This window comes from Bombina bombina, chromosome 1, assembly GCF_027579735.1.
Source record: "Bombina bombina isolate aBomBom1 chromosome 1, aBomBom1.pri, whole genome shotgun sequence".
Lineage (NCBI taxonomy): Eukaryota > Metazoa > Chordata > Amphibia > Anura > Bombinatoridae > Bombina > Bombina bombina.
The window spans coordinates 1,467,617,317-1,467,644,517 of record NC_069499.1 but is presented as its reverse complement, the minus strand read 5'-3'; the positions used below and the strand labels follow the sequence as shown (position 1 = coordinate 1,467,644,517).

The 27,201-nt window shown below is 36.2% G+C and overlaps 1 protein-coding gene across 1 annotated transcript in view; it reads left to right on the top strand.

Annotated features, from left to right (window-relative positions):
* The first annotated feature begins 3,012 nt into the window (after positions 1-3,012).
* Positions 3,013-27,201, top strand: part of LOC128653420 (alpha-N-acetylgalactosaminide alpha-2,6-sialyltransferase 2-like) — a 173,511-nt gene continuing 149,322 nt past the window's right edge. Inside the window, exon 1 of the mRNA XM_053706692.1 lies at positions 3,013-3,535. Coding sequence (XP_053562667.1) covers positions 3,375-3,535 — 161 coding nt within the window. The 5' untranslated portion in view covers positions 3,013-3,374. The remainder of the gene's footprint in view (positions 3,536-27,201) is intronic.

The window sequence follows — 27,201 nt, the reverse complement described above, 5'->3', positions numbered from 1 at the left end:
TATATATATATATATATATATATATATATATATATATATATATATATATATATATATATAGAGAGAGAGAGAGAGAGAGAGAGAGAGAGAGAGAGAGAGAGTTAAATATTACAGTTTTATATTTATATATCTAGATAAAAATATATTTCTATCTATATCTCACTCTCTCTCGCTCTCTATCTATCTATCTATCTATCTATCTATCTATCTATATATATATATATATATATATATATATATATATATATATATATATTTATAGAGAGAGAGAGAGAGAGGGAGGGAGGGAGAGAGAGAGAGAGAGAGAGAGAGAGAGAGAGAGAGAGAGAGAGAGAGAGAAAAAAAAAAAGGATACTGAATTATTTTTAATATACACAAGGGGAGTAAAATATAAAATTTCATTTTACACAGTGATGCAAGAAGAGGTGGACAGAGAGGTCCATGAGGAATATAGTTCAAATGATTCCTCTGATACCATTAATTATGACTGGGTGAGTATATCAGACATGTGTTTATATATGGATTTTAAAATACATAAGAATAACCTTATTCTTTATTTTATACAGTACTTGAAGATCAAAACATATTAATTAACAAGAAACAGTTATTGGAGGTATTAAAGAAAGCCGAAAAAGGACTTAAAGAAAACTATTCAAGTTTGCATGAAATGCGCCTTAAAATAGAAAAAATGTAACAATACATTTAGATTTTTCATAATGTGACCAAATTTTTTTTAATTTTTGTGATAAAAAATAAATATTTATGTTTAAACGTGTATTGGTGTCCAGATAAATTATTATAAACATAACACTGAAATCAATATAACAATGTATGAGATTGAATAAGGGACAGTCTACTATAAAAAAAATTATTGTTTTCAAAAGATTGATATTCACTTTATTAGTGAGTTCACTGTTTAGCATTACCAACTCAGTTATATTAATACACTTTTTTTAACTCTGTGGTTACCTTGGACTTCTTCCAGCCCACTGATGACATGACTATGACTGATTCTTATCTATTCTCTTGCATTAGCATTGTGTAGTAACCCCAGTGCCTGAACAGAGTGTTATCTATATGGCCAACGTGTAATTTCAAACTCTTTTGAAAAGATATTTCAAAAGCCTGTGATAAGAGGCAGCCATGAAATTAGCATATGAACCAAACTATGTTTAGTTTGAAATTAGATTATTTACCAAAAAGACATTTCACGAGAAAAGAAAATTAAAATTGTATTCATATTAATAAAGGTACAATGGCAATAGTTTACTGTCCCTAGAAACACTTTTGCAGTAGTCATGTGGGTCATGCCAAGGGGGCTTGCATCATGTCAGCTATGAGCTAAAAACATATACATGCATATATATATATATATATATATATATATATATATATATATTTTACAAATCAATATTTTAAAAACAAAATTAATATTTGTCAATTAAATATTGAGGATGTAATGCAGTCAATTAAATATTGATGTAATGCAAGGCAGATTATATTTAAATGGATTAAAAAATTTATAAAAGTATTATATTCAAATGGATTAAAACATTTATAAAAGTATTATATTAGTTATTAAAAAACAAAGGATAAAAAAAAATTGATATTAACATTATTGGCTCGAAATAATCGACATTGAAAGCTGTTTTAATGATAAATAAGGCTCATTCTAAAAAATTGCGGCGAGATTTATCAATAATCCGCCGCATCTCGACAATGGAAATCAGCAATAAAATACTACCGGTTTAATGATAAATATTGGCGCACATGTGCGCGTTTGCAAGGGCGAGATGCGGCGAGTTCATAGGAGAATTGAAAGTCGAAATTCTAAAATGAATGATAAATAGAGCCCTTTGAGTTGACCGTCCCTTTAAGTGACTTTTCAGTTTAAATCTGTTCTCAAATGTACTTCATTCTCTGGAATCTTTTACTTGAAAAGCATACCTAGGTAGCTTCAGGAGGTAGCTCATATTGTGAAAATGATATGGCAGTATAATGCAGCAGTGTTTGCAACAATGTATACTAGTGTTATGAATATTGTTGCAAAAACTGCTGCAATGCAATGCCCTAGATACATGCACTCTACCCGAGCTCGGTATGGTCTGTAATAAAGTATAGCAAAAATACATTGGAAAAGTGAACACCGTATCTGAATTTTTAAAGTTTAGACTTTTATGTCCGTTTAAAAAATCCCCCCCCCCTACAAATAGATGAGTTTAAACATAAACATCAGCAAGAGCCCACCACGTAGGATGCAGCAAGGTTTTTAATTTCACAAACAATTGGAGACTGCGGTTTGCCTAATCTAAATCAAACCACTGTGTGATTCACATTCATGTAAATTATACACAAAGTCCATCCCTTTAAAAAAAATATGTATGTACTATCTTTGTCATAAAAGGGACAGTCTAGTTCAAAATAAACTTTCATTATTCAGATAGGGTATATAATTTTAAACAACTTTCCATTTTACTTTTATCACAAATTTTGCTTTGTTCTCTTGGTATTCTTAGTTAAAACCCTAGTTACTCTCATATGCAAATGTATTACACCTTGAAGGCCACCTCTTATCTGAATGCATTTTGACAGTTGTTCACCACTAGAGGGCACTAGTTCATGTATACCATATAGATAACATTGTGCTTACTCCCGTGGAGTTACCTAGGAGTCAGCACTGATTGGCTAAAATGCAAGTCTATCAAAAGAACTGAAATAAGGGGGCAGTCTGCAGAGGCTTAGATACAAGGTAATCACAGAGGTAAAAAGTATATTAATATAACTGTGTTGGTTATGCAAAACTGGGGAATGGATAATAAAGGGATTATCTATCTCTTTTTACACAATAATAATTTGCGTGTAAACTGTCCCTTTAACACAACCACAGTACTCTCATTACATACTGATTAAAATATTGTTTCACTAAGTTAGAATAGAAAAAAAAAATGCTTGGTAGTTCCTAGACAACACAGTAACTTACTACACACAGAAAAATGTTTGGAAGACAACACCCACATACATAACTCAGGCGCAAGGCTAATGTAGAGGAATTCCATTGGACTAGAGCACTAATTTTACAGTACAAGCATTTGGCCAGCAGTATCCTGTGGAATATCTCTAAGATACACTGCTTTATCACACAAAGTTTTCAACACAGCTCTCAAACTTCAGTACTTTACCCCCACTGCACTGGAACATACACAAGGGATCCTAATCTGTGCCTAAGCACTATAGCTCACATACATATCCCAGCAACAATATAGTTTATTACAGACACTGGACATTAGTGCAGAAACAGGACAAAGTACTACTCGGGAAATGCCTATCCCAGGAAAGTAACAAGCAAGAAGATAAGCACACGTGGTCTCACAGACATGCAGCAGAAAAGGTTTATCCAGTGTCTGATAATGCGCTCCAAGAACTTAAAAAAGTATCTGCTGCTCTTGTGTTTGGTAACTCTTTTGGGACTTTTGGTTGCTCAAAGGGATCAAATCATCTTCAAATTCTCCAAGACTATCACGAACCCCTATTTGAGGTAAGATTTGAATGAAAAAACAGCTATGCATATCACAGTACTATGTATCTCTACTTAGTGAAATAAAAAGTACTTCATACAACTCAAATTCTCTGTATTTAAATTGTGCCAGGGAATTGTGCTGTAACAAAACTATGTAAAACAATAATGGTGAATTCCAATAAACAGTGTTAGAAGTTGAAGACTCATAGAAAAAACCACAAGACCATAGGAAAAAAATTGTGAACAGATTGTCTGTAAAAAGCTGAAACACAATATTACATGGAACGTTCATAGTCATATTTAATACGTCACAGACAACACAGCATTTTTACAGATTTGCTTGAGTGTTCTATGCTGTTTTTTATAGCAGTTTAAATAAAATGGTATTTTTGTATTAAAGTTTCCCTATGTTAGTAATGCTATGATTTAATATTTTGTTCACAAATTATTGTATAAGTATAATTGTTTTATTAGTATAATGCAGTGATTTTCAAAGCTTCTTTCTTTGGGATTGAGCTGTAAATTTTAAATGAGTGATTTTCTTGAATTCTTTGATTATTGTGTGGGGAAATGATGTAATGGAATTAATAACTTTCGGATTAGATGTTGTTACCAAAAGTCTCTCTATGTAAAGTTATCAAAAATCAAATGGTTACCTCATCCGTACAAGATTACATCACTGTTAAACAGGATTTAAAGGGACATATTTCCCAAACATGCTATACTGTATATGAAAGGGCAGAAGCTAAGAATGTTCAAAAAATGTTCTTTAAATTTAAAAAGACAAAATATCCAATTATTTTGTTAAATGTTTTACATAGAACATTGAATTTTAAATAATTTTCCAATTTGCTTCTATCAAATTTGCTTAATTCCGTTCCTATGTTGAAGCAGCAGCAATGCACTACTGGGAGCTAGCTGAGCTAATGACAAGAGACATATATGTGCAGCCACCAACCAGCAGATAGCTTCTGATGAGCCTACCTATGTATGCTTTTCAACAAAGGATACCAAGAGTAGAAAGGAAAGCTGAAAAATGTGTTTAAAAATTTTGTTCTATCTGAATCATAGAAGAAAAAAAGACTTTACTGCTCATTTAAAGGAGCATAAAACTTTTTGGAAACATTTTTGTAAAATATTTTAAGATTCAGATAGAGCAGAGAACTTTGCATTTTATTTGTATGATCAATTTTGCTTCATTCTCTTGATATCCTTTGTTGAAGGAGCAGCAATGCACTACTGGGATCTAGCTGAACACACCAGTAAGCCAATGATTTGAGGTCTATATGTGCAGCCACCAATCAGCATCTAGATCCCAGCTCCCGAGCCTACAAAGGTATGCTTTTTAACTAAAGATTCCAAGAGAATGAAGCAAATTAGACAATAATTAAATTAAATTTGGAAGTTGTTTAAAATTGTATGCGCTATCTGAATCATGAAATATTTTTGTTAGGTTTCATGTCCCTTGAATGTGAAGCTAACAGGAAGTGCATGATTTTGTTACCACTGGGTCTGGGACTCTAATGCCACTAGGGATAACTCAACCAGAAAAAAAAAATCTGAAGAACAGGCACATCTATTTTTTAAGCATAAAAAATAATTTTGAATCTTTTTTTTCTTTTTTTTTATAAGAATAACATTTTTAAAAAGTAAGCCAATGGCTTGTATACTATTAACTAGTTATTGGCACAAAATGGTTTACTTTCTAATCATGTATATAAATTGTATCATTTAAAGGGATATGGGCAACTTATAATAAAAAAAGGAAATGTAAAAATGAATTTTAAAAATCAGAGCCCAGTTGTATATCACTTTATGTGATGTCATGATATATATGCAAATGATTGCAAACTAATATGCATATTATGACACATTATTTGGCTGTTGCAGCATATTTTTGTCTATACTGACTAGGTTTGTACCTAGGGCATTAGGATTTGGGCGGGGGGTACAAGTTCTGTGGCAGTATGCCTTTCCACTCATGTATTTAGTTCTTTATTTTTTTACAAATGTATTATCCTGTTTGTCTAGTGTGGGTGCAACCCACCTCAATACATACCTGTAATTTTTATGAAAGAAATGTGCAATAAAAGTATTATAGGTTGGTGGGATTGGGGGGCAACATATTTTGCAATGCCTAGGTCAGCACAAAAAGATTTAACACAACTCTCTCAAGCAGTTAGGTGATTAACCCTTTCACGACCACAACGTACCCTTGGTGTCGCTGGTGGTTAGGGGCTTGTTGGCTCATAATAGCACAGGTCTTGCCACCAGTAAGACCGCACTATAATGAGCTCCCTCCCTCCTGCAAGTCTCCTGAAATAGCTGAAATAGCGCGGCCTCGCAGCTGGCGGCAAACTCCCTATATCAAACAATCAGGCCCCATTAAAAGACCATCACTGGTCATCAGGGGTTAAATATAATGCTAAGAGGAAATATCTGCCATTTTAAAGCTTAGCAATATAGCTATTAAAAAATACAATTATAATTAATTGTTTAATGAAAGTTGAACTAGAAGTAAAAAAAAATGACTTTTTTTGTGTTTTTCTTTTTTTTTTTCTTTTGTTATAATATTTCTAAAGTCGTTGGCTTTACCATTGGCGGTGATACAGAAAGTGACCTTTTGAGCATGTTTACTTAACAGAATCAGCTGTCCGTACACTGATAATAGCAAACGTGGCTGCATGGACTGGTAAACTAAGGGGTAGATTTAGTCTCCTTTAATTCCGTCCAAACTAGCGCATACGAACTGATAGTCATATTCATCAAAGCACTCTTCGACTATAATTGCGCAAATCTGAAAGAAACTTCATCGCACTCCGCTTGCATTCGCCTAGGCGCACGGGCGCTCTCTCGAGTGCAACAATATACATTAGTAATAGGCGTAATTTAACAGCCCGACCTACAAATACGCCCAGTTTCTTATTTATCATTGCTTTGCGCCGATAGGGAACTGAAATTTCTGCTTCAATTGCGTGTTGTATATTTCGCCATACAGACTGAGGCGAACACCATTATAATACTTGCTTTTACCTCTTGTGATGCAGTACTTTCTTCTTTTAACTCATTTTTCAAAGGCTCAGCACCAAGAAGAGACTTATTGCCAGAAATTTGTGCTTCCACAGGCGCATATGGGTGCCAACAGTTTTATATATATATATATATATATATTTATTTTTCCGATCTTAAATTATCAACATATGGCAAAAACAGCACAGAAACATTATAATATAAATATAAGCTAAATAGTTACCTAAAAAACGCTTTTTTAATCATCAAAACATGGCGGCGTAACTATTTATAGGGATGTACTGTGATAAATAGAGAGTAAATCCTTTTTCCAACAGGAGAAATTTATCATTACGCCCTAGCTCACTTGCGCAAAGTTACGTCTATTTTTTTTATAAATTCAGGTGCACATGTGCGCTTCTCCGGAGGCGAGTTTGGGCGCAGTTACAGGCGAAGCACATACAGAGTTCGCCTAGCCTTTGATAAATCTAGCCATAAGGACTAGATTTATCAAACCCTTCTCTCCCCTTCTCACAAGCAAACCTGTAGTTTGTATTTATCAAGTAGCGGTCATTTGCAGCAAACAAGCACTGAGCGCAGAGGAGTGCCCTGTTGTCCACCTGTTAGGTGGAGAATTTCAATATCCCTGGTCTCTTCCGCCTGAGGAGATTGACAGCTCCTGGAGAATTTAAATCAAAATCTAAAATATGAATCTTATTATCAACATTTGGCCTATTTTTGATTCAGAGCCCTGGATAGCACTTGCTGATTGGTGGCTACATTTAACCACCAATCAGCAAGCACAACCCAGGTGCTGAACCAAAAATGGTCCGGCTCCTAAGCTTACATTCTTGTTTTTCAAATAAAGATAGCAAGAGAACAAAGAAAATTTGATTAAAATAGAAAGTTGCTTAAAATTGCATGCTCTATCTGAATTATGAAAGAAAAAAAAATTGGGTTTAGTATCCCTTTAACAAATACTATTCAGAGGATCAATATTTAATGTGGTAGGGAATTAAGTAAATTGATACATAATAGATACAAATATATTGATTACATTTTTTCTATTTTGAATATTGCATAATTCGAATATTACATTTAAAGAGAGCATTAGAAATACAATTACAAATATATGGATTGAATTTTTTCTAAAGTGAATATTTCATAATTCCATTTGAATAATGCAATATTCAAATTAGAAAAAATTAAATAGAATATTTAAAGATAGCATTAGAAATACTATTAGAATGTTAAAGGGTTGTACACACATTTAAAATTCAAAATGAACAAACATTTTTTAAATGTTGCAAAACATTTGCCCATCCCTTTTATGTCGCTTTATTGAAATTCAGGTATTTTCAAAATTTTTGTTGAGCACTTTGCCAGATATTTGATTGAGAATTTTCTCATTATGCCCCTATGATATACTTAAGTCTCAGCTACAGCACAAATCACTGAGTGGATTTTTTTTAGTTTAGTATTTTGGGGGAATTGATGACTTGAAATGTTAAAATAATGATTTTGGTTTTTAAAAGCACATACAAAATATTATCAGGTGGGGTCAAATAAACTACTTAGTACGTGGGATCAAACAAAACTCTACCTTAAAGGGACAGTTTACTAAAAAATTGTCTCCCCTTTAATTTGTTCCCAATGATCCACTTTACCTACTGGAGTGTATTAAATTAATTACAAGTATTTCCATTACCCTTATATTGACATTTTAAATAGTTTTTTTAGCCTGTGGTATCCCCACCTATTCGGAAAGTTTTTAGCTTCAAGGCCAAGCTGTATAAACACAGCCAGTAGAAGAAATTACACTTCCAGTGGGGTACTGAAGAGATAAGGTAATAAAATGTTAATTTTCCATTGTTCTCTCCAAGTATTGGTGATTGGTTTATGGACAGATAAAGAAGCATGTATATGTACACTATGTGATAAAGTAATGAGATCTGATTATACCTACAAGCTCAACGCATTTTATTAGGTTGTGGCTTCAAAAGACAAAATCAGCTTTTTTTATATACACAAATAAACCTTAAAAAGCAAATCTCATACATTTTATACTCTGTAGCTGGTAAAAAAGTAATGGGAAACACATAAAGGGAAAAACAATTTTATAGTATGTGTATACTGTCCCTAATATCCTCTTGGCAGCTAGTAACCACACAATGCAATAATTTAATTTGATTTAATAACAGTGGCTTTACTATCATATGGTTTCCAATATAAAACGCAGAGCAGTGATTTTACCCCTAATGGCTACATGCAAAGGATAACAAGAAAATGAAGCACATTTGAAAGTTGTGTGAAAATGTATGTTTTATCCTAATCATGAAAAAAAATGTTGGGGTTTCCTGTCCCTTTAACTGCACAGTTTGGATTTACTGTGTAGTAGCAGAAAACACCACAAATGCCTACTGTACTTAGCACACTGTCATCTATCAATGTTTTCCACCCTTTTGTCTGTTGTTGTTATAAATAACCTGTGTGCTATACGCTACATAACAATTTGATGACAAGAATATACTTTCCATAATGTTTGTTTGTTTGGTTCAATTGTACAACTATGCTCCAAGCAAACATATTGGCTCCAGATCTCTGATCGTGGCACTTTAAGACTTCTGCATGGTGACATGAAACCAGACTGGTTTTACTTCATCAAGATTAGCAATTTTGGGAATACTAATTACTAAGGGCTTGATTACAAGTGGAGCCCGTTTGCGGGCGCACGATAATTAACCAGCCATTACAAGTAGCTGGTTATTGCTACCACAAGCTCACGGTAGCAATTAACGCTCCGAAAATTAACAAGATATCCGATCTCTTGTTAATTTTCTAAAAGTGCCCCAAATTCCCTAAAAATAGAAGGCATTATAGTTTTTTTATTTAAAAAAATGTAGTATTTGTTTTTTAATAAAAGAGAAAACTGCCCTAGGCAGTTTTTGGGGTCTAAACTTGGTGAGAGTGGGGTGTTAGAAAAAAAAACGCCACTAAAAAGTGCCTTTACATTGTGGTCTAGGGAACTGTGTTTTCCCAGTAAATATATATGTATATGCTTATATACATATATATTTATGTGTTAATATGTGTGTATACACATATTAACAGATAAATACAGTATATACCTATATCAGCATATACATATATATTTACAAAGGCTGCAATCCCTGTGCTACTTACTCCCTTCGCTGCACTTAGGTTCTGATGCTGTCTCTGACTCAAAGTAACTCAAAGTAATAGTAATATCTTTATATTTGATGAAAATAAACAAAATTGAATAATGCATCAAGGCAGCCATATAGCAATCACTACACTTTCTTTACTACAGTCTGTTAAAAAAGGTATTTTAATTTATTTGTACAGTTGAACATTATTTATGACAAGAAGAATAAGTTATTTATTATTTTAGATGTTTTAAAGGCCGTGAATCAGAGAAGTTGAAAAAAGTAACAGTAAGCTTGATTGCAGTGGAAGAAATACCAAGCAGGAGAAAAAGTGAGATATTGCACTTTAGTTAGGAATATGTATAGACCTTGCCTTATATGCTATTAATCTTTCACTTTGTCCACACAAGCACTTTCATTGTTTTTCTTGCAGCACATTTAAATTAGTACTTATTAGTCCATTAGCAATATAAGAAAGAATTGCACTTGTAGTTTCTATCACCCTTTGGTTTCGCTGTATCACTCAGTAGAGTACTATTCATTCTCTGTTAACTACTAGTAGGTTCAGTACTGGTTAACATAATTATTACTCTACTGAGTGATACAACAAAACCAATTCAGGGTGATAGGAATGATGCAAACATTGCATTTAATACTGGGGTTATGTGATGATGAATCAGATCTACAGGCAAGGTACACCTGGGCCAAGCTGTTTCTGTGATCCACCTGATGACAATTAATGCCTGTAGATACTTCACTTCTTCTAGAGAGTTGCAGGAGCCAGCCAGCAGATTTTGTGTAATGTCTAGCTTCCACATCATGGTGCGCGCTCCAGCATTCCACCAATCCACTGCAAAGGCCGAACTTCACTTCAGTAACTCCTCCAAGCTGGGACTTAACAACAAGCTCCGCCCCTGAAGGATCCACTCTATCTACATTTGCGTGACTCGCTTCTTGAGCTATTAATCATTGTGCATAGGCAGCACATGACATTCATCGACCCACCTCTAATATGGTGCGGTGACGGCAACCAACCCCACAACATGTTATGCTTTAGACCACAAGTACCCCCAACAGGCCATGTTTTCATTATAGCTGAACCAGTGCACAGGTGAAGTAATCAGCTGATCATTAACACCATGGTTACTAACTCATCAGCTAATTATTTCACCTGTGGACTGGTTCAGCCATAATGAAACCCTAGCCTGTTGGGGGTACATGATGACGCGGTTGAGAAACAATGCTTTAAGCAACACGACATGTGAGACTTCAAGTTTATACATGGGCATGGCAGCAAAAAAAAATGGGGCACAATTGTTCATTTTATTTTTTTCCTCCAAGCCTCCATTTAACTGCTCTGTTTCTGCCCCCCCCCCCAGCTCTGACTCCGGTGCAGTGGCACCGCCTGCCCTGCTAGTAGTTCCGCCCCTTTTATGATTGTTCAAGTATGATTGGATGTTTGGTTGTTTAAACATACTAATTAAAACTTATATGAATTATTAACTGCACAGATATCATGAATTGGTATTAGTGGTTAAGTCCTTTCAGGCGTATTAAACACATAAAAGTTAAAAAAAAATGTATATAATGTGTAAGAGAATTTTATTGCCGCACTATTGCTTGCCTATAATGGATAGTTTATCCCCTGAAGAGGGGTTAAACATATAGTTAAACGGACAGTAAACAACTTGATATTGTTATATAAAATGTTCAACTATGCAAATTAAAAAATCTTTACAATATATTTCATTATTTATTTTGTCCCCTTTTCATGTAAATTAGCTCTGAAAATTGAGGTTTTACTAATTCTCAGAACTTGATAGACAGAATGCTGACTTATCAAGGATAACCCTGCTACATATCTGTCCCTAATTGCTTTTAACTGATAACAACTGTAAAACAATGCATTTTATACTAACATTATGACCGTGTCTGCAGACTAAAGCCCAGAGTGGTTCATCCAAACAGAGCAAATGGAAGGTGGAGTTTGGCTATAGAAAAATAATTGCAGTAAAAATGGTGTTCATTTTTTTTTTTAATATTCTTTTTATTTGAGAAAATAACGGAAGTATCACAGAAAGAAGAAGAGCATAATGACAACATTGAGACTTCAGTTTTGCGTTACACATGGAAGCAAACAAATGGAGTCCTTAAAAAGTCATTAGGCATTGTAATTATGTAGAAGACCTGGTGGTTCTAATAGTTCCATCTATTTCTGTGTTCATAGAGAACCATTACTGTTCACAAAGAGTCCAGAAACCAAGTCTCATGTGGCTCCTTTATTTCTCTTATTTACAACATTTATCAATTTCTAACCATGTGCCACATGGTATACTATACAGTATGCAATTAGTGATCTTGGGATATTTGTGGTATGTTAATACGCAGCTTCAAGGAGAAAGATAAATAAATAAAATAAATTAAGAAAGAATAAGTAGCGGAATAAATAAATATATATCTCCCCCTCTCCTCCCCCCCACCCCCCACCCCCGAAGACAATATATTGTTTTTACAGTATGTGTGCTAGGAATATTTCACAGTTGTCCCGGTTACCTTCGTCTTCCGTCCGAGTCGTGTATAATGTGTATAAGAGAGGCAACATCTCTTTTCACTATAGTTATATGCAAGGAATAGCACAATAATACAATGCTAACATGTTACAGTATTTCTTTTTGCGTTTTTATGTCCCCATATTCATTAATAGGTCTTTATTTCTTATATCTCCTCAGCATTAGAACATAATTGTTGGAGGAAATGTATTAAAATTACACCATCAGCAATATTGAATTAATTAGGTATTACGTTTTACTTTAACTGTCTATCCTTTCCTTCCACAAAAATCTGTGAAAATCAGTGAAAATATCTTTTAATCTTATAATACCCTTAGTTTTCTTTATCTTCCAATTTAATTTATTTACTAATTCACATAGGGGCCGATTTATCAAGGGCCGAATGGCCCCTGATACCCCTGTTTCCACGGAAACAGCAGTTAAAGGGACATGACACCCACATTTTTTCTTTCATGATTTAGAAAGAGAATGCATTTTTAAACATCTTTCTAATTTACTTCTATTATCTAATTTGTGTAATTCTCTTGATATTCTTTGCTGAAAAGCATATCTAGATATGCTCAGTAGCTGCTGATTGGTTGCTGCACATAGAAGCCTCATGTGATTGGCTCACCCATGTGCTTTGCTTTTTCTTCAAATAAGGATATCTAAAAAATTAAGCAAAATAAATAATAGAAGTAAATTGTAATGTTGTTTAAATTTGTATGTTCTATCTGAATCATGAAAGAAATATTTCGGGTTTAGTGGCCCTTTAAGAAGCAGCGATCTTAACACCGCTGCTCCTTAACTGGTCTGCTGCCTTTGAGGCTGCGGAGATCAATCCACCAGATCCTATAGGATCGGGTTGATTGACACCCGCTACTAGCGGCCAATCTGCTAGTGGCCACGAATCTGCAGGGGGCGGCATTGCACAAGCAGTTCACCAGAACTGCTTGTGCAATGTTAAATGCCGACAGTGTATGCTGTCAGCATTCAGCGATGTCTGGCGGACATGATACACTACAGCATATCATATCCGCCAGACATTGGTAAATCGGCCCCATACAGGTTATTCTAATGGTTTGAAATAGCTTAGAAAACTGAAATAAAAAAAATATTCTAAATGCCATACAATGCTTTTACATGGGAATTCTGATGGCTGAAATATAATTAATGGGACATAAAACTCCAATTTTAAATGCACGTGAATAAGCTGGCTCATTGATTGAAGTGAACAGGTATAACCTTTAAAGGAGTCAACAACCACAGTAACCTATGAACATTTGTTTACTAATAAAGGGCTAGATTACAAGTTGAGTGCAAAATGTCGCTTCCGCGAAAGTGATATTTGCGTTCAAATAAGTAATACCAGAGCACGCAAATGTGCGCTGGTATTACAAGTTAGGTGTAATACGAACGCAACCTTGCGTTCACATTGCACAGAAGCATTGCACTCACGAGAGCGCGCTTCCATAGGCTCCAATGGGAGCCTCATTCTCATGCCATCAGACATTAGTGCTCCACTTGTAATCTAGCTCAAAATTTAAACAAATTAAATCATTTCACAGTCCATTTGTAGACACTTTTAATACTTTTCAATAGCGTAAAAAATATAAACAAATTTATAGTTTTAAAAAATATTCACCTAGATTACGAGTTGTGCGTTCGTGTTTTAACGCTGACAAAATGGTAATTTCAGCGTGAAAAACAGCACCGCAGCTATTACAAGTCTTGTCGGTATAGCTGTACCGCAAACATTTAACCTGTAACGCAACGTCAGTCCCGCACACGTAAAAATTTTGCGATGAGGCTAAAAAGCTTGCGTTCCAGCCTATACCGACAAGATCTGTTTCGCAATCTGAGAGCAGTAGTTATGAGTTTTACGCTACAAAACTGTTACATAAAACTCATAAATAAAGTGTTACAAATTACACTAAACACCCATAAACTACCTATTAACCCCTAAACTGAGGCCCTCCTGCATTGCAAATACTATATTAAATTTATTAACCCCTTATCTGCCGCTCCTGACATCGCCCCCACAGGACTTGGAGTTTATGTTAGGGTGTTAGGTTTAAACATAACTTTATTTTTCCCCATAGACATCAATGGGGCTGCGTTACAGAGCTTTTCATTCCGCGATCGCAGGCGATCACTTTTTTCTGACCCGCTCTCCCCATTGATGTCTATGGGGGAAGCGTGCACGAGCACGTCAAAACAGCACTTGTATTTTGTGTGGTATAGAGCTTAAAACATCCATATCACACGCTCAAGCCGGCTGTTTCAAAACTTGTAATGGCTGCGCTATAGAGGGTTAAATAACACAACTTTTGTTGCGTTCGTTAATTTCCCTATAGTGCGCATAAATCGTAATCTAGCTGAAAGTTAATTTAGTATAATATTGGCTGCATTTTTTTCTTCCAGGAAAATAGGGGTGCTCATTAATGAGATAGTTTTAAAAGCAAAACTTGCCTTTATTGACTCCTGTGAAAATTACTTTTGTTAAAGGGACACTACCCAAATTTTTTTCTTTCATGATTCAGATAGAGCATGACATTTTAAGCAACTTTCTAATTTACTTCTATTATCAAATTTTCTTCATTCTCTTGGTATCTTTATTTGAAATGCAAGAAAGTAAGTTTAGATGCCGCCCCATTTTTGGTGATGAACCTGAGTTGTTCTTGCTGATTGGTGGATAAACTCATCTACCAATAAAAAAGTGCTGTCCAGAGTGCTGAATAAAAAAAAAAACTTAGATGTTTTCTTTTTTAAATAAAGATAGGAAGAGAACGAAGAAAAATTGATAATAGGAATAAATTAGAAAGTGGCTTAAAATTGCATGCTCTATCTGAATCATGAAAGAAAAAAATTGGGTTCAGTGTCCCTTTAAATCCTGTGAGTGACTTCATTTTTTTTTTACAAAGCTTGTCAATAGGAGTGGTTTCTGGTAAAGTTTTAAATTGACAGACCTGACAAGTACATATGTTTTTCCTATATTTGCTTCTGTTTACTAAGAAGGGCTATGGCTTTCTTGATATTTGAGCCATCCACTAAGTATATTTGCTCACCTTTCAACATTCAATCACATTTCACAATGCAGAGACTTCTGGCCTCCTTTAATTATAATAGAGAAACACCGCATATTTAGCACTCCTAAAATGCAAACATTTGCATGATTAGAAAAAGAGATAAGGTTTTCTACTGCAAGAGAAAAACCTTTAAAATAAGCGCCTTAAAGGGATATTAAACAGAATGAGATTGTAATATTGATTAATCATGTGCAGTTATGATTGTTAAAGTTATTATTTAACAAGATTTCCACCCCAGCCTTGTATGTACAGTCTTTTTTTTTTGCCTGTTTCAAGTCTTTTCTTAATTGTTCTCAACATGAAAAATAGATAAGAGATAACACAGAGGCACCCATTACGTTATATAAACTAAATTACTTTATAGAATACTAGGTGATAAGCCTGCCCAGAGGGAAAGTCTATGTTTAAAATATACAACCCCCAAGCTAAAGTTACAAAAAATAAAAAAGTAAAATTGCAGAAAAAAATAAACAAAGCTATCCAAAATAAAAAATGTAAACCTAAATGAATACCCCTATAAAAATAAAAAATCCCCCCAAAATAAAAACAACCCCTAATCTAATACTAAACTACCAATAGCCTTTAAAAGGGCCTTTTGTAGGGCATTGCCCTAAGTTAAAAAGCTCTTTTACTTACAAAAATTACCAATTACCCCCTAACAGTAAAACCCTCCACCCACCAAACCCCCCAAAATTAAAAAACTAACCCTAAAAAAAACTAAACTACCCATTTGTATGGGCATTGTGCGTAAAAGGGCATTCAGCTCTTTTACTGCCCTTAAAATGGCAATCAGCTCTTTTCCAGTCCAAAAAACCTAATAAAAAACAAACAGCTACCCCCAAAAAATAAATAAATAATAAAACTAAGCCTCAAAAAGGGACTCACCTTTCCTGAAGTCCGGCGGAGAAGGTCTTCATCCAGACAGCTCCACCATCTTCTATCTTCATCCGGAACGAAGGCAGCGAAGAGCGGAGATACAGAGCTGTCTTCCTCGATGCATGGATCCTTAGCGGGGGTCCTCAATGGCCGTGTTCCTTGGTGGCGGCGACATTCCTCAGCGGCATGGAGGCTCCTCTTCATCCAATGTTACGTGTTTTTTCGTTATTTCGTGCAGGCGGTTGGGTGTTTTTGTTTTTTTAAGACTTCGGGTTCGCCTATGCTGCATCCAGGTGGATTCAGAAAATGGCAGGGTGGTGAAAGAATGCTGCATCCAAGTGGATTCTTTAGGCTGCGCGCGCAGCCAACATTCTTTTGGCTGCCTCGTGCAGCCAACATTCCTTTGAGGATGCGTGCGCTGGCGACACTGACGGTCGCGTTATAAACGCGATTATAGTATAGATAAACTTTTACGCTTATATCTTCAATATTTAAGCAACTAATCTAATTGTCAAAAGTAAAACTATATCTACATATTATTCTAAGGCTAATCTTTGCTTTGAATACATCATTTTGTCTGGCATGTTTTTACTGTTTAATTTCCCTTTAAGTGGATACTTTTATAGCAGAATCTGCAGTGCTATACAAATTAAACACAATATAATGCAGTATAATAGAACAATACTGTAATATTAATTTATCGGAATAGATTCATAGAAACTTGTTACAGATCTGTCCCTATCTGTCCGGCAAAAACAGCCATGTACCACCCTCATCCTCCCGAGTCCTGGATAGCCAATGATAAATATTGGGAGGTATGTCATTATGCTGCCAAAGGGTCTCATTGGTCAAGCAAGATCATGTTTGAAATTCATTAAAGGGACACTCAAGTCAAAATAAACTTTTATGATTCAGATACAGCATGCAGTTTTAAGACACTTTCCAATTTACTTCAATTATCAAACTTTGCACAGTCTTTTTATATACACTCTTTCTGGGGAACACGATCCTACTGGGCATGTGCACGATCTCACAGGGTATACGTATACTAGTCTGTTATTGGCTGATGTCTGTCACATGATACAGGAGGGGGGGTCAGAAAATGGGAGAAAACATAAATGTGTCAGAACACAAATCTACTGCTTATTTGAAAATCAGAGTAGGTGTTAAACCATTGTATTTTTATTATGTACTTGTTAATTATGCAATTCTACTACATTGAGTGGTCCTTTAAGGATTATTTCCTCTCTCTTTTCTAGCCGATTGCAAGTGGGCATTCTTACCATAAACATTGTGATAAATGGTCCAATACGTGATACCTAAAAAAATCTGAAAAACTGTAAATACAACCAAAATATTTAATGTGTGTAAATGTTAAAAGGACAGTAAATAATACTGTATATACTGTATATGGCTGCAGTGTTTTTCAACATTGTATAATAAAGCTGCAAATAATGTTGCAAAACACTGCTGCCATAGAGTACTAAAGATACGTGCACACTCCTGAGCTCTTATGAGTCTACCTTGTTTTACTCTTCAAAACAAGATACCTAGAGAACAAAAAAAAACATTTGATAAGAGAAGTCAATTGGAAAGTTGTTTAAAATTAAATTGCTCTGGAATGTTCTGGCTCTGGAGGAAGAGGAGGAGCTTGTGCTGAGGGAGCATGGTGCAGGCTTCTGTCCCCTGCAGCTAGTCCAGTGGCGGTTATGCGCGCCGGGAACCCTGTTGGTTAAGGGAAGAGGACTGCAGCAAAAACGTTTACATCTTTGTGAACCTCCTATACGGCTCCCCACTCACATTTGCCTTACGTGAGAAGGGTAGTTAGCCTTGACCCGCCTGCAACAAGTTAATACGATCAATAGCAGGTTGCCGGCACTCACCCCAATTATTGAACACTGTGCTGTGTTCTTGCAGAATCGGAGTCTACTGGGGACTTAACTGTGAGTTTTTCCTGTGTAGCTGTCCTCCTCACCCACCGGTGCTGCGTGTGGGGTAGGGGCAGCGAGGCTCTTTTTTTCTTTCTCCTCAGGGTGCGTGGAACCGGAAGTGTCCCTCTGCTGCTTACCCTCTCCTCCCCACAGATGCTGCGAGGGGGAGTTTTCAGGTTGGAACGCTGATTCAGAAAGCGCGGATACAGCAGAGGAGGACGATCGAAAGGAGGAGAATTACACCGCCACCCTAAAGGGCCACAATCTTGGCACACATCTAGGGAGGCTGCATGGTTTTGGCCAGGAGTTGCGAAACTACTATCACTGAAGTCACTACTGTAAGGCACATCGCTGGAGGGGTGAGTGCAAGGCGGCTGTTGATGCAGCTCTATACAACACAACACGCTGTTTTGATTTATTATTAAGAGAAGTCGTGGTGACAGATACACTTGCGAACAATATGACATTGCTCCCTTATACTGTAACCGGCTAAGGTTTCTGCTATTTACCCTGAAATCTGGAATTATATGCTTTACAAGCTGAAAGGTTAAAGGAGTGTTACAAAATCTTCTGCTAGAAAAAGGGTGGCCGCTGGAATCTATATACCCTGATCTTTTTAAATCGCCAGCTTGTGCATTGAGGCAAGACATCAGTGATACCTACTCTTGAATGTTTCTTTCCCTTTTCCTTTGTCTTTTTGTAATAATTATTTTAGCAACGGAAATATTGTATTGTGCTTGTTCTTGGTAGTGTCTAAATGATAAGCTCGCTATTACGGTATAGACTTTGGTTTGGTTAATCTATTTAAGGAATTGTATATTAATGTGTGGTCTAAGACACTTAAATCTTAAGTCCCACAAAGAGAATACAGGTAGAATCGAACACTTAAAGGTTTAAAGGGTATAAATGGTTATCCTGCAGTAACACAAAGTAACATATTTTGAAGCTAATTGCCCCAAATTACATCCCTTGTGGTAAAGGGGCAGAAAATTTTCTTTTTTTTTCCTTCTCCTCAATGTAAATCAGTCTGCACAGTTATAAAATCTGTTTGATCTTACCTTTACACATATGTATTATAAATATAAAAGGGAACTTTTATAAAGGAAATACCCTTCAATAACATTAGACTGGTTTTATACTAGCAGTTTCCTGGATAGAGTAAAGTAAATACCATTTGCTGAAACTTTTTTGGTTAAACTGCTTTCATTTGAAGTATTGGAAATAGCGTTCTGATACAGAGAGTGCACATAGAAAATCTTTTTTGATCTTTCCTCCCTCTGCAAGGTATAATCGCAAAGAAGAATCGCTACAAGAGTATTAGTCACCTTTACCACTTATATATGCTTTTGTAGTCCGAGGAAAATATAGAATAGAAGAACCATTTACATGAGCATTTTTTGTCTCTCTGGGTATAGCTTTAAATTAAGAATAGAGTGACTTGTGATACATATAGGTATATATAGGCTCAAATGGTTCAATTCAGTGGTAATACCTTTAATCCTATTAATACCAAAGTTCATGGGGTAACCGCAGTTATGCATTATTTTCTGCGATTGATAGCTCTTTAAGCATCCGCGCCCATATTTTTTTCTGCCACATCACATTGCGATATTCTGGTCTTAAAAAGGTTTTTCCTTCTCTTTTTTCTTCTTTCCATCCTCACTCACAGTTCTGTCACAATTGGTTTTGTTGCTCTTATTCTTCTTATGCATCTTAGGGATTTCTCCCCTCTAGCACGTATCACACCAGTATAGTTGTGTTTTTTTTCTCAAAGAGCACTTCCTTATTTTCTTCTTATTGATTTCACAAGGCACACAAGTGCACCTTTTTTTTTTATGGATAAATATATCACTTCATCATCTCTCACTGGTAAAACTAATCCAGGCATGGCAACAAAAAATAGGGAACGCAGGAACAAGAATCCTGCAGAAATACCCACAGAGTCTTCCACTGAGATCACTCCGCTGAAATCTCAGATTCTTTTTATTACACAAGACGCGCAAACGCTGGTATCTAATATATTGAAAGCTATTTCCCCCAAATTTGATCTCCTAAAAAATGAAATCAAACAAGATATCTTATCACTAACAACAGAGGTCAGGCAATTCTCTAAAAGACTACAAGAGGCAGAACAGAGAATTTCAGATGGACGTAACCAATTCATATTTTTCCAAGATTGAGGGTAACCAAAGTGAGATTTACAAGATTCAGGCAAAGATTGATGATCTAGAAAACAGGTCAAGGAGGAATAATCTCAGAATCTTGGGGTTCCCTGATACTTCGAAACAAGAAGATCTCATGAAAGTTGTGACACATACTATACCTCAAATCTTAAATATGCCTCCACCCCAATCACCTGTTCTTATTGAAAGAGTGCACAGACTGGGGAGATTTTCAGATAGCGCAGTCAATTTGTCTAGGCCTAGACCAATTATTGCAAAGTTTCTGAACTTTCAAGATAAAATGCTTTTTTTTACAATATTATCGCAAAAACCAACCCATCTTGTATAATGGTAACAAAATTTTGCTTTTTCAGGACTTCTCCATTGAGACCTTATTAAAGAGGAGGGAACTCTCCCCAGTCTGCGGCTAAATGTTAAAAATGGGCTGACAGGGGGGCGTGTCCGAATGGCGTACCTAATCAGTCGCATTTACTGTCAGCTCTGTAAGATCCCTCTTTAATCTGCCAATTTAGAGTCTTTAAAAGCAGATTTTGAAACAAGCTATTGTTGCCTGATATAAGGTGACTATGACCTAACTCTCCTTTGCTGTATTCATGAAAACGGAGACACAGTTCGGAAGCCTAATACCTGAGGCGGTGGCCTACACACAGGTTGTAACCCCCCCCCCCCCGGCTCCTCCGGGTTACCAGTGCTGGCAGTGGGAGACTACCTTACTGATCTTTTAAGCAACATCACATGTATTACAAGGCTCACAACATGAATGATCTTGATGCCACAAGCTACCGGGTAACGGACTATCCTAAAATGGCGGCTGCCTGGGAGATGGAACTGGAGCAGGAACTTAATCTGTGCTTCGCTAAGCTGGATAGCCTACTTGACAAGATATACCACAACTCATTTTACCAAGTCAATACAGAGAATACCGACCATAGACTCTCACATGCTGATATATCAGACCCGTTCTCCACAGCGTCCGGAACTAAAAATGGCGACCAGAAGGGAACAATATGAAAGACGAGACCTTTACTGCTAACTGCCCTGCCAAAGCAACTGGAAGACCGAGTAATTGCCAACGCCCCTCGAGAGACTGATCACCTTCCCTATAGCAGAGGGGAAGCATTGGCTAGCTCTCAGATGGGGCTGATGGACATTAAAGTAGCTGGAAGCAAATCACATACCACATGGTTGCCAGATAAGTCCACATGGCTCATACCTGATTATGGGGAATCAGACAGGTCTAGACTTGAAGAGAGGAAAGATTCAGACGGAGACCCTGAGCTGCATCACAGCGGCGCCCGTTCATCGCCGGAACCAGCAGGGCTGCTTGTAGGGCCTGAGGGTGTTGACAGTGCATCGGCTGTCACTCCGCGACTTTACATACAGAGTAAGCCGGGTGAGGGGAGAGGCTCTGAAATGGAGACAGCCGCTAATGCTTGGGGACTGAGCTACCATCGAGTGCAATCACTGCTAACACCATACGAACATGAGATCGTTACACTAAATAACATTATAGATGGCATATCAGCAGACACCGCACCGAGCTCATGCCTTTATACAGGATGAATGGATCTCTGGTCTAAAATATCTCTAGTTAGATATCATCTTAAAAACATAGCATATCCATATGTAAGGTTAGCTCAATACATATCTCACGCAGTTAATACAGTTTTACTATGTTAAGTTTATTTCGCATAATGGGCCCCAAAAATTTCCCCTCTTGTAGTTGCACCCCTCAAATCCTGGAAAATACATGAACAAAGTTAGTGTTGGTAAACATTTGACCCTGAATCTCCATATTTGGTAGCAACCCCCCTTTAATAATAATTATGTTTGCACTTTCATATTTATATTTTGCTAGAAATTACTTTATTCTAGGTAACTAGAGACGCAAAAAACCTGTACTTGGCCCATACATTGGCCCATACATCTCCATAACAGTAACCGGTAGCTATGTAAATGAAATGTTGACCTTTCTTCAAGATGTAATTTTTCTAAATTATCATACGATTAGTCAATGGGCTTATAAAAAAAAAAAGAGGGTTGTTGTTGCTAATGGACAAGGATGTGATGTGGATAACTGATAGCTTATCATTTACTCTGCAATGTGTTTACATTGCATTCTTTCAATATATGTAATTTGTATATATGTCTATATTTGGTTCATAAGTTTACAGGGCTGCACTATTTTGATACCAAAGAAAGAAAAGATGTTAAAGATACTAACACTCTCACTCTAATATGCTAACCCTTAGGTTGGATTATCTCCTAAAACCAACCAAAAAGTAGAGACAGAAAAAACAGAGTTAAGGGTAGCGCTGATGTAGCTTAGAGACTAGTCGGATAAAATTTGGTGTGGATAGGTGTATATTAACACTAGAGAGGGAGGAGGCTAAAATCTCTGTAGAAACAGTGCTAACTGAATTGGCTATTTAGTAAACAAGGGGTCATGTGGAGCGCTAAAACAAGCACTAGATGTAAGACGGTGTAATTGGATGTGTAAATATATGTGATTTAAATAACCTCTATGTGGAACTAAATATAAATGTACACCAAATCTAACATAGCAGTAAATGTTTTAATTATAAATAAAATCAAATACAAATTCTATAGAAATATAAAAGGTGCCGGCACCAAATTGGCAAGATTAAAAATGCATATTACAGTCTAAAGCATTCTACAACCGATACACAAAAGACTGAAAGAAACATAAGAGGCTAAAAGATACAGTAGGAGTTTAGATACAATAATATCGTGGACACAAATTGATACCAATGGATATATGTATCCTAATTGAAGTCAGTCATTCAATAAAAATAAAACATTTCTCTATAATCTCTTTGAAGTATTAACTAAAGCAATCTTAAAACAGGGGCACAGACCATCACATCGCCGCCTGCCCGGCACTCACTGCCTCTCATTCTCTGTAACACACAGCGCACAGCATGGATGAGAGGCAGTGAGTATGAACAGCTGCTAGAGAGCTGAAATTGCAGGAGTGCGCAGGGACGAGACTAGAGAAAAGGATCCTGTACTAGTGCAAGCTTTTGGGAGACGTCAGAGAAGGAGGGGTCAGGCAGCCATTTCAAAACTGCCAGATGAGATCTAGTAAGTTTATTTTCTGCCAAAGTTTATTTAGATGAAAATTTGGCTACAGTTTACTGTAAAGATCGTTATTTAGCTAATCTAAATAAGTTACAGTAATTTTTGGGGTGACTGTCCCTTTAACTGATAGTCAATTAACTCTGTGTGTAATTTTGGATTTAAATGAATAAAAAATAAAATTAATTCTGTAAGCTAATTTTTCTGCATAATAAAAATTTATTTTAAAACAATGTTTCTCTCTCAATACCATTTCTTATTATATTGTACTCAGAAACTTTCTTTATAAGAAATGAGACCTGTTTCATTGATATAATATTAAGGGTCAGTGCTTGAAAATCATATTTTAATATAACTGTGCTTTAAGACCTTATGAGTGAAAAAGGTGTGATCCACTACAGGTTACAAAACAATACAAAAAATAATTCTCAAAGAATTCCTTCTTCCTAAATAAATATAAATCTATATATCTATATGCGTGTGATTGGTTTATGGACAGATATAAGATAAAGAAGCAGGTATATGTACACTTTGGGGCCGAATTATCAAGCTCCGAATGGAGCTTGATGCCCCGTGTTTCTAGCGAGTCTTTAGGCTCTCCAGAAACACAAGTTATGAAGCAGCGGTCTGAAGACCGCTGCTCCATAACCTGTCCCACACCCACCAAACCCCCCAAAATAAAAAAAAAACTAACACTAATAAACCCAAACTACCCATTGCCCCTAAAGGGGCATTTGTATAGGCATTCAGCTCTTTTTCACTGCCCTTTAAAGGACATTCAGCTCTTTTGCAAATTGCCCAATAAACCCTAATCTAAAAAACAACCCCCCCCAAAAAAAATGTAAAAAAAACTAACACTAAAGCCCCAAATAGGTACTCACGGTTTCAGAAGTCCGGCGGAGAAGGTCTTCTTTCAGGCAGGTCCATCATCTTCATCCACAGCGAAGGCGGCGCGGAGCGGAGGTCCGGAGCGGTCTTCCCAGATGTGGTGGTCTTCCCAGATGTGTGCGGAGCAAAGGCGGTTCGGAGCGATCTTCCCAGATGTCGCGATCCTCGGCCACACACTGAAGATTGAATTCAAGGTACCCCATATTTATTGGGGTACCTTGCATTCCTATTGGCTGAAATTTTCAAAATCAGCCAATAGGATGAGAGCTACTGAAATCTTATTGGCTGATTTGAACAGCCAATAGGATTTCAGTAGCTCTAATCCTATTGGCTGTTTTGAAAAATTCAGCCAATAGGAATGCAAGGTACCCCAAATTGATTGCGATACCTTGCATTCAATATTCAGCATACGATGGCCATCAAATGAAGAGGAGCCTCCATGCCACCAAGGACCACCCCCGCCACGATGACCGCCTCCGCCGCCATCGAGGATCGCCGCCATCACCACAGATGACCACCACTGAGGATCGCCACATCTGGGAAGACTGCTCCGGACCTCTGCTCCATGCCACCTTCGCTGTGGATGAAGATGATGTACCCCCCCGGAAGAAGACCTCCGCCGGACTTCTGAAACCGTGAGTACCTATTTGGGGCTTTAGTGTTAGTTTATTTTCATTTTTGTTTGTTTTTTTGTTTTTTTAGATTAGGGTTTATTGCACAATTTGCAAAAGAGCTGAATGCCCATTTAAGGGCAGTGAAAAAGAGCTGAATGCCCTTTTAAGGGCAATGCCCATACAAATGCCACTTTAGGGGTAATGGGTAGTTTAAGTTTATTAGTGTTAGTTTTTTTTATTTTGGGGGGTTTGGTGGGTGGGGTTTTACTGTTAGGGGGGACTTTGTTTATTTTTAATGTAAAAGAGCTGATTTCTTTAGGGCTAAGTATAGAAATGCTAATTATGGCTGGTGAATAAGCGTAAAATTGATTTCCCCTTAATGTGTTTCCGATTATTTGTTATAGTAGCCGCAAGGTTTAAAATATAAGGGGAATGGGTCATTTATGTTTATTTTTATATATGAAATAGAAATGTTTGCATGTTGAAACCATATCCTATTTAAAAGACATGCAGGGAGAGCAGACATCCTTTTTTTCTTCTTCTATACACAATGACTTCCTTATCTTAAATCTTCCTAATTACACAAAAGCAAGTGAAATTGAAAAATAAAATTGTTATACAAATATCTCACAAACTTCACTGTGAGTGTAAATTCTTCTACAGTTTTTTGTTTACATAGCTTTAATATAGCTAATATGTAAATACAGAAAACTTCAGTATAGGTGGGGATACAACAGATGGGAATTACTCCCAGTATAGCTCATATTAAAAGTCCTTTTTTATTGTCTCCATTAAAACTTATAACACATGACTGCAGCTATTTGACTAGTTTCAGACCTGTGTTCTGTAGTCACAAGTAGGGATGGACGAATGTGGTGAAACTGCAATTCTCTTGGTAGAACGAATAGTCCTGTGGACATTCGTTTTTGACAATTGAATGTGGATAATAAAAATCCATTAAAATTTGGTAATCAAATGTTATTTCCGAGTTTCGAATGTTACGTTCATTTTCGAATGTTCATAATTAGTTTGAATATCCACATTCGAATTGTCGAATGTAATGCTTGATTTAACAAATACTATTCAGAAGTTTAATAGTTCGTGTGATAGGGAATTTAGTAAATTGATACATAATAGATACAAATATATCAATTCAAAATTTTCTATTTTGACAAAGAGCCTGATGATCAAAAGTTTACCACCAAAAACAGGAAAAACTAGGTTTAGCCTTGCAGGTACACTCTGTGCAATTATCAAAGAAAATGGGCTGTTATTATTATTATCAGGTATTTGTAGAGCGCCACTAGATTCCGCAGCGCTGTAAACATAGTCGGTGTACAGGATAGCTTTTGTAGGGGTCAAGTGGGTGTAAGTTTAAACTTGAATTTTACACCTAATACAAATCAAAACACTGTTTACAGTGCACTATACCTTAAATTTGCTGTAATTTTCGTGTGCATAGGTTTTTCTTTCAAAATAATTAGTGTTGTGAGTATATTGATAAAATCTCTCCACCCTTTAACTGGCGAGAAAAAATAGTGAGATTTGTAGAGGGAAAATGTTTAGATAATTGCACTGGGACCTGAGAGACAATTTCATATATGCCCATTTAATGCCCATGTTCAGTCCATCTTATGAAAAAAACAACAATAATGCTTTGTATTTTGTACTTATAAGTACAAATTTCTTTGTGTTTTTTGCACATCCAGTGTTTTACAATGTCCGCTGTTCATATTAAATATGATTTATTCCTGTGTGATTATTTACATACACATTTTACTTTTTTTGATGAAATACGGTATTGGGTGAACACTTTTGTTGTGCACCTTAACAATACAATATTGTCCTGCATAATTTTGTGTAAATGGTTTAATTATTAGTTTTGCATGATTTTTAAATTACAATTTTTATTGTGCACTTTTGTAATGTATGTATCTCCTCGCCAGAGAGTTGTTGTCACTCAACTTCATGTATAATGCTGGATAGGGGTGTTGGTAACATGGTGGACGGATTGGGGGTAATCCTCTCATAAGGGTTGCCAAAAGCTGCTGGCTCCTCAATTGCTTTTGAACACATTTGTTGAGCCCTGCTTTAATGTGCTCCAAATATCTGCTCCAGTCTATTACACATATGTGAAATTATTTGCTTGTGTTTATTTTTGTATTTGCAAAAGCTGATTTTGCTCATTAAAACCATCAACTAGTGTTCTCAAGCACATACCCACTTAAATGAACTGACACTGCATAAAGAGCAGACCTGGTCACGTTATCTCTCTATAT